General features: G+C 41.0%; 1 protein-coding gene across 1 annotated transcript in view; it reads right to left on the bottom strand.

The window, feature by feature from the left end:
• LOC105925258 (transient receptor potential cation channel subfamily M member 4) overlaps positions 1 to 14,526 on the bottom strand; it is a 61,474-nt gene that overhangs the window by 30,044 nt on the left and 16,904 nt on the right. Inside the window, exons 7-14 of the mRNA XM_012861006.3 lie at positions 13,645 to 13,709; positions 12,157 to 12,333; positions 9,608 to 9,710; positions 8,082 to 8,200; positions 6,373 to 6,675; positions 3,467 to 3,568; positions 1,166 to 1,294; positions 851 to 980 (exon numbers count right to left, since the gene is read on the bottom strand). Of these exons, the coding sequence (XP_012716460.2) occupies positions 851 to 980; positions 1,166 to 1,294; positions 3,467 to 3,568; positions 6,373 to 6,675; positions 8,082 to 8,200; positions 9,608 to 9,710; positions 12,157 to 12,333; positions 13,645 to 13,709 (1,128 nt within the window). The remainder of the gene's footprint in view (positions 1 to 850; positions 981 to 1,165; positions 1,295 to 3,466; positions 3,569 to 6,372; positions 6,676 to 8,081; positions 8,201 to 9,607; positions 9,711 to 12,156; positions 12,334 to 13,644; positions 13,710 to 14,526) is intronic.

The following is a 14,526-nucleotide window of genomic DNA, read 5'->3' as shown; positions in this document are numbered from 1 at the left end:
GGTCTCTCAGAAAATCTGATCCATAGAAGAAAGAACATTTGAAAAATATGTTTATCTCACCACTTTCATAATTCTTTTAAAAAGAAAAATCATTCTGATGTTCCAGACTGATTAAGAAAGAGCCGGCAGGTAATAAAGATTTAACAGAACAACCGAAATCCAAAAGAACAGAAGCTATCTAAAACAGGAACTGACTCTAACAGATACAAGAATGCCTTATTAACATAAATACTGAACAGAAACTGATGGTAGGACCAAGGATGTAAGAACAAACACTACTTGAAGTGTAAAACGGCTGTGGCTTGATGGGTTGAGTAGTTGTCTTGCAATTGGAAGGTTGTGAGTGTGATTCCAGCTTCCCCTTGTCACATGTCAATGTGCCCCTGGGCAAGGCACTTAACCCCAAGTTGCCTACTGAGCTGCATATTGTTGTATGAATATGTGCACATTAGTGAATGCGATTGGGTGAATGTGGCTCTAGTGTACAGTGCTTTGAGTGGTCAGTATGACTGGAAAAGCACTACATAAGTTCAGTCCATTTACCCTTTAAGACATGAACAAATTCCAGTATCCCCAGGCCATTGGGTATATCTACCATGCTTTAAGATTCTAGTTCAACTGTGAGGTTCTAAAAATCTTTTTGAAAAAGAGTTTGTCTCTTGTGCATTCTTTAATATGGAATGCGGCCCCACGACTGTCATTACAATTCAGTTCTCTCCAAACCTCCCTCAGACAGTCAACCTGATAAAGTAACCTGATTAACCACTAAACCAGAAGTCCCCAGCCTAGTCACCCTACAGACACCGAATGTATAACTTGAAACCTTGGCTTACCCTGTGTGAAAACTCACCGTTCGCCAGGTTCTCGAACCTCTGAGCCAGTTGTTTCATGCCCAGCTTGCTCTCTGTGTCGCTCTCAAGCTTGGAAAGCTCCCTTAGTATCTTACAGGCGCCAAGGGCACTCAGCACAGGCTCCTTTATCTAATATAGAAACACAGTAAGCCAATTAATCCTCAATGAAATTAAAGTAAATTGAAGTCAGTATAGAAAAAAAGACAGGTTCTGCCGGAACAGTAATCACTTTTAACTCTTCAAGTTTAAACAATTTCATACATATCAGTATTGGACTAAAGATTTTGACGTAAAATGTTTTTCTTGAGTCTCACCATCTCCCAGAAGAATATAGCCATTTCAGCACGGTTCTGTAAAACAGCCCAAATGAAGAGAGCCGCCCAGGGTGAGGGGCAGCGCTGGTTCCGGTATGTACATTCCTCCTGCAGAATCTTTTTGACGCGCTGAGTTTTGGAAAAGACAAGTCAGAGCAAACAAACTGAATGAGCAAACAATTTATGTATCATCTCTATATACTCCCACTGTTTAACACACAAGTATCATTTTTGCAATTTTACTTGAGTTATAAGATCAGTAAAATATAGACATCTCTTACATGAAAGACCGTTTTACATCAAACTCACTAATAATTGGACCAACTTTTTTTATTTTACACCCTGAGAGCCACAAACACAACACTGCAAATCTAGTTTCAGATTATTAACTTTTCTACGCAGTGTTAGATTACAATCTCAAGTTTTTGTATTTTACTGGGCTTTAACCACTTGATAAAGCAACAAAAAAGTAATGCATCATTGTGGATTGGAAAGACACATGGGATTCAAGTTTTTTTATATACACATTAAAAAAGTCTCAAGAACTTGGCACTCATCTTAGAACCACCTTTGCTTTTAAAGCTACAGGCCAATTGGGATATTTCTCTGCCAGCTTTGAACATTTTGTCCCATTATGTGACACAATAAAACTGAAGGAGTTTGTACTTTTTTCATTACTGTAACCAAGCTTAATAGTACAGAGTAAAAAAAGGTCATCAGAGAAACTGGCAAAAAACTTATGCATTTACTCTGTTTCCCTGCCCCCTCCCTGCTCTGTTGTTTTTGTGGCCAGCTACCTGCTCTGCTCCACTAATTACCGGGAGCAGCGGCACCTGTGCTAATCTTAAAGGTAGAGTGGTGATTGTTCTGGAAATGTAGGTAAGAATCCTTTTCTGAATAACTGCGCACATTTGCAAGAGCATTTTACCTAATCGAGTGAAAAACTCCCAAATACTCTGGTCCTATTTCTTTCTTCTGAGGCCTTCGTCTTTTTCTCATAAACTTGGAAGATAGCTTGCTTTTTGCGACTGTCAGCCATTTTCAAAGTATGCTGTGAGAGCAGTGGAGCTACAATGAACGGTCTTGGCCTAATATCCTAGCATGTGTGACATTCCCCAAGGACCATTGAGCATACAGCCTGTTCAATGTAACATGTAGTCAATCAGAAACTACAATGTAGTGCTGGCGGTGGTCAGAGGGCCACCGGGCCCTCTGACCACCGCCAGCACTACATTCCATTTCCACTACCCCTTTCTTTCCCTACCTTTGAATAAACCATTATAACTGCATTCCTCTCTGTCTGTTGCTTCTGAGTTATTCATGGAAAGTTTAAATGTGATCTGGGAGATTATTTCATGCAATTCCCCTAAGAACTGGAAGAGCAGTTATTAAAAAAGTGACTTGTCAGTTTCTTACCTACATTACCGTAAAAAATGTTCACTATACCTTTAAAATTACTTTACAAACTAGCCTAACTTCCTCGTGGTCCAAGTTTTTTTTTTTTTACTGAGAATTCAGTGGTTTTAAGGATTTCCCATCTGATGCCTGAATGTTCCTGAGTGAAATCTGTTTGTGTGTGGTGTGTTGTGTTGTGCTTGTCATTTGACAAGACATCACTCACTGTACGAGCAAACTTATATGTCTATGATTTTTTTAATGTTATGTGTAGGTTTTGGACATCAGCTGACAGTTTTAAAATTATTGCTGTATGATCTAGGCATTTTCAGAGCTCTGCAGAGCTTCACTGCATGTTAGTGAGGCAGTTTAGCCATCACATATTTAAAAGTCACTGGGCTCCGGCCTTTTAGGATTTGATCTTGAGACTACTGGTTTAAAACCACCTGGTTAAGTAAATAGGACAAAATAAAACTGGGCAGGGTTTTTACTTTCTGAAGACGGATTTACCCACCTCTGCCTGTTGTGAGACTGAATAACCTTGTCACAATATCACTGTCATCTGTTGCCCTATTATTTTATATCTGGCATTTCAACAATATTGGCAGAAAATATGACTTTACCAAGCTGGCAAACAAACATATCCTGCTTGTACGAACACAATAATAAGACCAGATAATCTGTTCCGCAGTTAAGGCAACAACTGCTATGATAAGAGTCAAGATGCTCAGCAAACCAATATCAGATGTTTCTTCTGACAATCTTAATCTTTGTCTGAGATTATTTTTTTTTTTCAAAAGATACATTAGGGTTTAAAATAAGTCCAATGAAAGTTTTTTGTCAACCAGCGGCCATGTGACTGACCAATGAACAAGCTCTGATGTGGGTATTTCTATACTCACTAACCTTTATAGTTCTTCTGTTGCCCATCTCATTGCCAAGCCCTAGAGTTTGATAGTAGAAAGGCCCACAGACATCATCTAAGAGATCCTGTAGCAGCCGGGACACCTGAAGCAGAGTTGCACACATTTTTATCTTTCCTTTTTAAATATGCAGGTACTGGTCATATAATTAGAATATTAAGAAAACGTTTTCTTCGGAGCTGTGGCCGCAAGGTTGTCGGTGCATGTCGCGGCGGCAACCCTCGAACACGCTGGTGGACACCAGCGGTGAGGGAAGCTGTCAAGCTGAAGAAGGAGTCCTATCGGGATTTATTGGCCTGTGGGACTCCGGAAGCAGCTGATGTGTACCGGCAGTCGAAGCGGCAGGCAGCTCGGCTAGTCGGCGAGGCAAAAACTCGGGCGTTGGAAGAGTTCGGAGAGGCCATGGAGAAAGACTTCCGTACGGCTTCGAAGCGATTTTGGTCCATTGTCTCAGGAGGGGGAAGCAGTGCGGTACCAACACTGTTTATAGTGGGGGTGGTGTGCTGCTGACCTCAACTCGGGACGTCGTGTGTCGGTGGGCGGAATACTTCGAAGACCTCCTTAATCCCACCAACACGTCTTCCATTGCGGAAGCAGAGCCTGAGGACTCTGGGTCGGGTTCTCCCATATCCTGTGCTGAGGTTGCCGAGGTTGTTAAAAAGCTCCTCGGTGGCAAGACCCCAGGGGTGGATGAGATTCGCCCTGAGTACCTTAAGGCTCTGGATGTTGTGGGGCTGTGTTGGTTAACGCGGCTCTGCAGCATTGCGTGGACATCGAGGGCAGTTCCCCTGGATTGGCAGACTGGGGTGGTGGTCCCCCTATTTAAAAAGGGGGACCGGAGGGTGTGTTCCAACTACAGAGGAATCACACTCTTAAGACTCCCTGGTAAGGTCTATTCAGAGGTTCTGGAAAAGAGGGTCCGTCGGATAGTCGAATCTCGGATTCAGGAAGAGCAGTGTGGTTTTCGTCCTGGTCGTGGAACACTGGATCAGCTCTACACCCTCAGCAGGATCGTGGAGGGGGCATGGGAGTTTGCCCAACCAGTCTACATGTGTTTTGTGGATCTGGAGAAGGCATTCGACCGTGTCCCCCAAGGGATCCTGTGGGGGGTACTCCGGGAGTATGGAGTACCGGGCCCTTTAATAAGGGCTGTCAGGTCTCTGTATGGCCGGTGTCAGAGTCTGGTCCGCATTGCTGGCGGTAAGTTGGACTCATTTCCGGTGAGAGTTGGACTCCGCCAAGGTTGTCCTTTGTCACCGATTCTGTTCATAACTTTTATGGACAGAATTTCTAGGCGCAGCCAAGGTGTTGAGGGGATCTGTTTTGGTGGCCTTAGGATTGCGTCTCTGCTATTCGCGGATGACGTGGTTCTATTGGCGTGATCTACAGCTCTCACTGGAGCGGTTCGCAGCCGAGTGTGACGCGGCCGGGATGAGGATCACCCTAACCCTCCAAATCTGAGACCATAGTCTTGAGCCGGAAAAGGGTAGAGTGCCCTCGCCGGGTTGGGGAGGATGTGCTGCCCCCTAGTGGAGGAGGTTAAGTATCTTGGGGTCTTGTTCACAAAAGAGGGGAAGATGGAGTGGGAGATCGACAGGCGGATTGGTGCAGCGTCTGCTGTGAAGTGGGCGCTGTACCGATCCGTTGTGGTGAAGAGAGAGCTGAGCCAAAAGGCGAAGCTCTCGATTTACCGGTCGATCTATGTTCCTACCCTCATCTATGGTCACGAGCTTCGGGTCGTGACCAAAAGAATGAGATCCCGGATACAAGCGGCCAAATGAGTTTTCTCCGTAGTGTGTCTGGGCTCTCCCTTAGAGATAGGGTGAGGAGCTCAGTCATCCGTGGAGGACTCAGAGTAGAGCCGCTGCTCCTCCACGTCGAGAGGAGCCAGTTGAGGTGGCTCGGTCATCTGATAGGATGCCTCCTGGACGCCTCCCTGGTGAGGTGTTCCGGGCACGTCCCACCGGGAGGAGGCCCAGGGGAAGATCCAGGACACGCTGGATGGACTATGTCTTCCGGCTGGCCTGGGAACGCCTTGGGATTCCCCCGGAGGAGCTGGCCCAAGTGGCTGGGGAGAGGGACATTTGGTTTTTCTTAACCAAATTGGAAGATGGTGCAGCTTCCTTTCTCCTCCCCTTTCACCTTTCTGTCTTTAGAAGTAAGGTGAAGAGGCATCTGGAGAGAGTGAATCAGAATAAGGCCGCAGGTCCAGAATGTGTCAGACCTGAGGGCCTGTGCAGAGTGCTTCTCTGGAATTCTACAGCATATATTCAGCCTTAGCCTGACACAGAAGAATGGTCCAGTGTTGTGGAAGACCACCTGATGTATTTTGGTACCATACAAAAACTCAACACTGATCAACACTCAATGAATATGGAACTGTTGGCTTGGCATCTTTCATTGTGAAGGTCCTAAAGAGACTAATTTTTGCCTATCTGAGTAAGCAAACAGGCAACTATCAGGACCCCCTGCAGTATGGGTATCACTGTGGAGTTGGATTTGAATATGCCATCATATTTATTTAGAAATGGCAGATAGCACTATCAAAAAAACTTTATGGATAATCTTGAACATCCTCTTAATCAGACTGTTGTACAACAACAGTGTCTTCAGGTGGAGGCTGCACCAGAACTGCTTTAACACTGCTTGCTGTTACAAAAGATCCTTACCATATGCAGCCATCAACAACAACTCTTTGAAGAATCGCCTATAACATGAGTTATACTAGCCTTTACTTTCCCTTTGGGATTAAGAATGTATCTTTGAATTAAATTAAGAAACAAGAGAATTAAAATGGAGTGCGTTTTAGCGTTCCCTTATTTCCTCCCTAACCCTTTCTATTATCTGTTTCACCAAACACCTGCCTACTTCCTAAAGCATCCAACTCACCTCATACAAGGTAAGATCCATTAGTGAAGTAGCTGTGTTTACTTTCATTTGGAAAGTCTTCATCACACCTGATGCACCTCCATTCACAGAGGGCAGGGATCCAACCAGGCTCTTCCTTTCACTCAGATGCTTCTGGAGCAGCATATAAGCCAGCGAGCTGTCTGACAGCGAGCGATACAAGGTCTCCAACCGCTCATTTGTCAGATAATTCAGGATGTTAAGACCGTTTCCACAGAAGAGACGCACAAACTGGGGCTTATTGTTGATCAGAGCATCCGTCATGGACTCCTCAAGGTCTTCGTACTGAAAGTGAAAAGACATCATCAGTATAAGTCTGTACATCATTCAAGGATTTCTAGAAGCTTTCCAAAACAGAACATAATGAGTACAATAATAATGTTGGTAAATTAAAAAAAATTAAAGTGTTCAATAGGCTGAGAGTACCCTCTGCTTTTGTCATCACTTGGGGCAGCTAGCAGCGTCTTGCTAGCTGCCTGTGCTTATTGACGCGAACAGCTGCACCTGCAGCAGCTCATTAACCTCACCACATTCTCTGTTGTTTCTGCCTTTATATACTGACGCTTTTCAGTCAGTCGGCGCCAGATTAGTTTAAAGCCAGTGGTAAGTATGTGGCAGGATGACCCCCAGCCAGATAGGTCTAGGTACTTAGGTGTCTAAATTAACCAATGGCCCCATTTCAGAAAGCTGGGTTGGTGGATATTCAGAGTACATTTAAACTGAGAGTGTCCCCTCTGCAAGCAGAGAATATTGAAATAAATCAATGACAGCAGCAAAACATGTTAATGCTTAAAATATGTTAATCCAGAAATGATTAGACATTTAATCATGGTCTGATCAGCTTCTCCTGGCAGAGATTTCTGTGGAGTATTTGCACTCCAGCAACCAGGCTCCACCAGAAACGACAGGCCTTTCCCGATACATCCGTGCGCAGATCTCAGTTAGAAAATAGGAAAAACTCAGAGTTTGCCCTAACAACTCTTCTCGGTAGCAGGGTTGTTTCATGGTGTAATTAGTTGTCATAATTTCACTCAGGGTAAAGGCTTCTGAACTTTCTGAAACGTAAAAGCCAGGGTATGCAGAAATTAACCCTGGAAATTACTCTGAGTATCCACTAACCCAGCTTTCTGAAATGGGGACCAGGGGATCATGACACCCATTTAGCTGAATCTCACCAGGGGTCTCATTTATAAAACATTGCATGGAATCCATACTAAAAGTGTATGTGCGTCAAGAAAAAAAATACTTTTGTTCGTAATGTTCATACAAAACATGTGTGCTGATAAGTCAAATAGAAATGTTGAATTGCAATTCAGGAAATTAAGTTAATTGAAAACAAAAATAAATGTACTATTAATACTATTTTAAGGCAGCTCATTGAAGGCAGACAGACCTGTTGTTTTTTGAGTCATAAAAATGAATGACAGTTAAATCTCTTAAAGCTGGAGAGGTCATTGCTGTCAGAAATGAGAGTGGCTCAGAGTCTCAACTGAATAGCTGGAGGCATAAAGCATAATTTGTTTTGCTTGAAAGATGTTACTAAATGTAAGCAGCAGGATTTGCTCTTCCGTAGTTGTTTTGCACCTAATCATTGAAATCATATTTGTACATTTGCACATAATGTTTGAGAACCCCTGAGCTAGATTGTAGAAAAGTTTCATTTTCCAACAGTTTTTTTTTTTTTTTTTTACCTTCCATTGTATTTCTCCATTGAAGAGCTCAGCTTTAGCGATGTCCACTCGATTCCAGGCCACAGCCAGTCTAAGCTCCTCTATGTACTCGCTGGCCTTACTGGACACACGTTTACTCGCTTAACAAAAAACACATTAGATAAAAATATTCATGTTACAGATGTGTCAAAAACACAAAGTCTTAGTTTTGCATGGTCTAGTGTTAGAATGAAAGACGTAAATTTTCACAAATTCTTTTTTGTGTAGTTATAACCGTCATTTCAAAAGGAGCTCCATGCTCCAATATGAAAACTAAGATAATTTAAATAATTTTCTAACAACATAAAGTTAAAAATATTAGTGATTTTTGTAAAATTAGAAAGTAAGGAATCTCATACATATAACCGTGACAAATAGAAGTTGTTCCTGTACGGAGTCTCACCACTGTGGAGAAGTCACAAGTAAACTTTACCTTGTTGATACCAAAGCAGGAATTAAGTTTTTAACTAAGAAAAAATATAGTCTTCTTTTTTTGTTTCTTTTTTCTATAGAACTCTAACCCTATTCACAAAGAATCCTAAGACTAAATGTAGCTCTTAGTCACGTCATTTTAAGAAATATCTTAGATTTAGATTTTAGATTTTTCTCAGAATTCAACCTCTATAAAAAAAAAAATATTCACAAAGCATCTTAGGTAAGAAAGCTCCTAAAGTGAAATTTTTTTATGAATAGTAAGGAGGACTGTTAGCCAGCCTAAAAGTGTCTTATGGAGGGAAGATGGTAGAAACAAAAAGAGCCGATTGGCTGATCCTCCACCTAAACAGAGGAGGAAATGAGGACATCAGCTTCTATAACAATCATGCAGTTTTTAATATGTAGATAAGATACTCTTTTTCATCCCCTTGGAGGGAAATAAATAACTCTCGTTCTGTTAGGTATTGTCTGGTGAATATCAGCCCAAACAATATTAGGACAAAAGTTGAAAGGGTGATTTGAGCACTGGCAATCTTTTCAGAATCAGACATACTTTAATGATCCCAGGGGAAAATTACTTTTGTTACATGCCACAGAGTACACACATTGTTATATATATAATTTTTACAACAGCAAACATTTTTACAACATTTTAACAGCAAACCCTGCACACATATAGAATAAACGAGTGATAACTTCTCTTCAAGTTCAGGAATTTATTAACAGCAATAAAATGAACATCCAGAGTAAATCACTATGTTATTCTTTTTTACTTAATTTGGCTTGGTAGTTTTAGCTAAGTTTTACTAGCCTAATAGAGAGGATTCGTTGAATGAAATCTAGTGTTAATTCAAAGAACAGCATTCTATAAATTCTTGAACTTGAAGAGAGTTCTTTTTGCAATATACCCCAAGTCATCAAAGAGACACACCAAACACGTGACAGATGGTGTTTTGCTACTGAGGTTCTTCCAAATGTAAAATGTTTTTTTTATATTTGGATTGTGCAGATTATTTTTTGATCATAAATGTTTTGTTCCAACACTACTCTGTAAATCAAACTGTGTCACCTACCTCTGACCAGGGCTTTGAGGAGAACTGTGTCAAAGTCATCAGGTCCCTCCTGCTCCCCGTTGAAAACAGTGATGAGGTCTCTCCTCTGATAAATACTCACAGCCTGCAAATAAAAGCAAACAATCTGTGTTTAACATCATTAACACCTATATTTTCACCCAAACCAATTGACACCTCAGGAATTATCAGTTAATATTACAGCAAACATTAATAACGTTTAATTATTCCAACTTCAGTTTACAAAGGATTTCAAAAGTTTAGAACATAGAGTTAGCACAAAATAATGGTCCTGCTAAGCTACATAGATGAAGTCAGAAGAAAAAAAGTAGGGCATAATTATATAAATTACAGTTTATTACAGTGTGTGTATAGAAGAGGGTGGGGGCGTATAAATGAATCCCAGCAGTAAGTCTTTAGGGGTGTATCTTTACCAGCTTGGAACACTGACAGGCTATATGTTTTGCTAAGTTGAAGCTAAATAGTTCAACTTCCATAAGATTTAATGTGAAGCATCTGGTAATATGAATGTTGAAGTCTTGACATAACTTTTCTTCATTAATTTAGGCCCAAGCTCGAATAAGACAATCTAAACAATGTAGATGCTGGGGTCTAGACCAGGGGTCTAGGAGGCTAAACTCACTAGTATGCAGTCAAGCTATGGAGAGCTCTGCTAATGAGCTCATGTTGGTGTCTCTGCTTCAACACACCTGTTGAAGCAGAGACACAGCTAAAAGCTGCAGGACACTGGCCTTCAACGACTGGAATTTAAGACCACTGGTCTAGACCATTCCATTGCTGCTCTGGTTGGATGTTTAGGGGTGTTTTCCTGCAGTAGGTTAACTTCCACCCCAGTCTCAAATCTTCTGCAGCTCTTTAATTTTTGTAGGAACGTTCTGGGTTTAGCTCCACCCATCTTCGATTCAACTGGAATAAACTTCCCTTTCCCTACTGAAGACAGCCTCTCCCACAAAGCGGGAAGCATCCGCTCTCCGACCCCCTGCCAAAATCCAGCCAACGCAATATCACTTTGCATACAAAAAGAAACAGAGCAGAAGTGATGCAAATGTAACTGTAGGACACCTCATTTTAAACCATTTTGAGTCTGCATATGCCAGATTAGTTTTTATTGAGTTTAGCTCAGCTCTTAACTCCATTCAGCCACATATTCTCCTTAAAAAAAACTCATTCAGCTGCATGTGAATCCTTTTTTAATTAAATTATATCACTCTTTCATGTCTAACAGGCCACAGCAGGTGAAACTGAACCCATTCTTTTGTGACACTGCACAGAAATCGCATTCTAAAAAGATTTTAAGAATTCCTTTCTTTCACATACAGCATTTTTGCTGAAAATTAAAATATTCTTTCTGAGATGGGCACTGAAAAACTAGTCAATACATTATTGCTTCATGGCTGGACTACTGCAGTTCATTATCAGCAGGAATTCCATAAAATACATTTAAGGGCTTCCCTGTTTAATCCCGAACAGAAATGAATATTCTCCTCACATATAAAGCCCTTAATAATCAGGCTCCATCATACGTCACAGATCTGATTGCTCCATATGTTTCTAACGTCATCCATCTTTATCCATCTCTTATAACCACCACCAGTGCAGTTATCCATCATTACTCACCCGGGTCATTACCAGAACCTCTTCTTTTGAAGACATTATTTTCCCATTCTGATTCATCTTTACTGGTTACACATCACAGATGGTGTTGGTTTTAACATTCTCCATCTCACTTTCAAAGCTGACCGCTTTACCCCACTTTCTGCCCATTTGCTACTACTCCCCAATTTTGCATTGTCTGTTCTTTAGTCAACCTTTGACTTTATATTATTTCTCTTTTAGTTCTTTTTCTAGTAGCTATATCTGGCCTGGCATGCCGTTTAGCTATGAAACAGTCCTGGAGGGGGCATTGGCTGAGCTACTCCTGCCAACAACATCAAGTTCTCCTTCTGCAGACGATACACTTTTTGGCATATGGTTTGGTTCTGGTTTAAGTCTCTTGCACTTAAAGGGGTGTTGTGCATGCATGATCGCTATGAGGAATTGCTGAAAAGTCAACAACAAAATGCAAGCGATTGCCCGCTGTGGCTAATGCTAGTCATTGACTTGATGCAATCTCCTTAGATAGAAAACTATTTAACCAATTTGAATGATAAATCGAACTTTACTGCATTGTTTAATACCTAGGATCAATTGCCATGTCTATAACTGACATTTAATCATTTATGTAATTGTGCTATTTAAATAATTTGTATTTAATACAAAAACTTAAAACCATTTGTTTTGTAAATTATACAATACTCTGTGTTGTAATAGCCTAATGTTTTAAAATCCCATTGAAAAAGCTTTGTGATTAATTTGACAAAATGTACTAATTACTTTGTATAAATAAATGACAAGCTTCTCATGGACAGGTGATTAAATATTTATTTTACTTAGATAGCTTCTTATCCCCTTTGTCTCACCTCTGTGTGCAGTTGTGACTACACCCATGCTTTCTAGGAAAACACACCCACGCAGACTCTCTAAGAACTCACAGTTTGGACCAGTTTTTCCTGCTCAGCCTCAGCTGGAAAGTGTTTCCGGACTTTTTCGTGGACTCGGTCACACGCTGTTCCATCTCCTGCCACCAGGTCGGTAATGAAATCTGCTACTGAACCAGAACCAGCAAGAACCAGCCAGGGCGTTGCTTTCTTCAGTGACGCATCTAATCTCTGAGCCAGGGAATGAAAGCAAACACAGCAGATTACTAGAACACAGGTACAGGAAACGAGGAGTGGGACAGAAAACAAACAGGACTAAAACTGTGAAAATTTCAGTAAAAATGTCACGAGGTATACTGTCAAACTTAGACACAATTATAAAAATTACTGTAATATTCCCAATTAATTTAATTGCCAATAGACACTTAATCCCACTTTTAAAAGTAAAGTTTAACCTTTACAGCTGCTCTCTTATGAGAGCCTATTAGCAAAATTAGCCTTTTATGGAGCACTACCTGCTACTACTGTGTGTGGAGTGATGTCAAAGACGGATAAAATGCAACATGACTGTTCAGACTGTGCACGCTTTGAAAAATATCCTATACATATCAGAGTTAGTACCACATATGGAAGTGGCAAAAATCAGTTGGGTTTTTTTTGAGGGGGGGGCATTATCAGAATTGGCCCATTCACACTCCCAAGAAAAAGACAGGAAAAAAGGATATGGTTCACATATGGACTAAAAGATCAGATTTGGGTCGCATTGCATTGCAGTGTGAATGTAGCCTCTGATGAAGTAATGCAGAATACCCCAAGAAATTAGAGAGTGGTGATTGGTGGAGACTAAAATTACCATGTCAGAACTGGGAACTGGGGTGATAAGGAAGTGATGGTGGTAGACTTTACTTTCAGAAAAGGCAGGAACACAGGGTGACTTATAAGAGCGGAGTAAGGAGCACAGCGGTAGATTAAATCTTGTGTAGACGATGTAACCTGAGGGAACTGTCTGACAGCAAGGTAGTTGTTTGGGGACAGTTGCCAGGCAGCACAGGGTGGTGTGTGGAATGACTGATGATGATGAAGATAAAGAGGACAAAGGAAGAACAGAAGACAGGTTAGTGGGGGCTGAAAAAGGGAAGAAAGATGTGTGGCTTTCAGGGAGGAGTTGAGACAGGCTCTTGGAGGCCAGGAGGTGCTTCCACGAGGACAACTACAGCTAATGCTATCAGGGAGACAGGTAGGATAGTGCTAGGTATGCCGTCTGAAAGGGAAGTTCACGAGGAGACTTGGAGGAGTGTGTTCAGAGAAAGAGATCAGCTAAGAAGAAATGGCACACAGTGAAGACTGAAGAAAGTCGCCATTGGTTCAGAGAGATGTGTGGTGAAGGTAGAAGTACCTAAGGTCAAACAACAAACATTTATGTCTTGTACAAAAGGCTGGACAGTCAAGAGAGAGAAAAGAAAATACAGAGATTGGCGAGGCCGAGAGATAGAGAGTGATTCCCAAAGACTGGTTTTTCATGTAAGAAAATATTTTTCTTACCTCCAAAATACCAGGTTCTCCTGAGATAAGCATGCAAAGGACTGGAATTTCAATGCTGCCGCTACCTGATGGATAAAGAAAACAAGTTTATTAAATGGAAAGCTACTGGCCCCTATTATTATTATTATTATTATTATTATTATTATTATTATTATTATTATTATTATTATTATTATTATTATTATTATTATTATTTTCTGCTATGAATATCATTGTTGTTTCTCATTTTAAGTAAGCACATCACAGAATGAAAAAAATTATTCAATGGTTTCCCTGGTAAAAACAATTATGTGAACAGAAATTATAACTAGAAAATTTAGAAGGGGCCTGCCGCGTGGAGCCTATGGCTCTGTGTGCCAGTCAGGTTCAGCTTGTGTCAGGCTTAATGGCAGAACCTATTAGTGTCTGGTTGACTTTTATGTCTCTGGGACCGTTTCTCCAGCACATGGCAGGGGCAAGAATATGGTGACTGAGAGGTGCAAATGCACAGCAAATACACAAATGAGCTGTAAACACAAAAAGCACTTCAAACACAAAAAAGAGGCTAACACACAAACACAATGTTTTGTTGTTCGTCTGGATACTGGACACTTTCAGGTGAAGTCCGAATACTGAATATTCCTCTTGAAAATGTGTAAGCACTGTGATAACAATGTGCTTATGATCTATCCCCTTTAACGGAAATAAATTATTTAATGGGCAATAACACAAAAGAGAGCGTTCATTTTCCAGAGTTTATACAGTAAATGCCATGTGAGAGTAATTTTACAGATGACACTCAGATATCCCGTTCTCCTGAAGTCTGCACTGAGCTGCACCACAAGAAGCTGACAGAAACTCTGAAGAGAAGAAGAGCTATGATGAACACAATTGCAGTGCCAT

Source organism: Fundulus heteroclitus, chromosome 16 (genome assembly GCF_011125445.2).
Source record: "Fundulus heteroclitus isolate FHET01 chromosome 16, MU-UCD_Fhet_4.1, whole genome shotgun sequence".
Classification (NCBI taxonomy): Eukaryota; Metazoa; Chordata; class Actinopteri; order Cyprinodontiformes; family Fundulidae; genus Fundulus; species Fundulus heteroclitus.
This window is presented reverse-complemented; position numbering and strand designations above follow the sequence as displayed.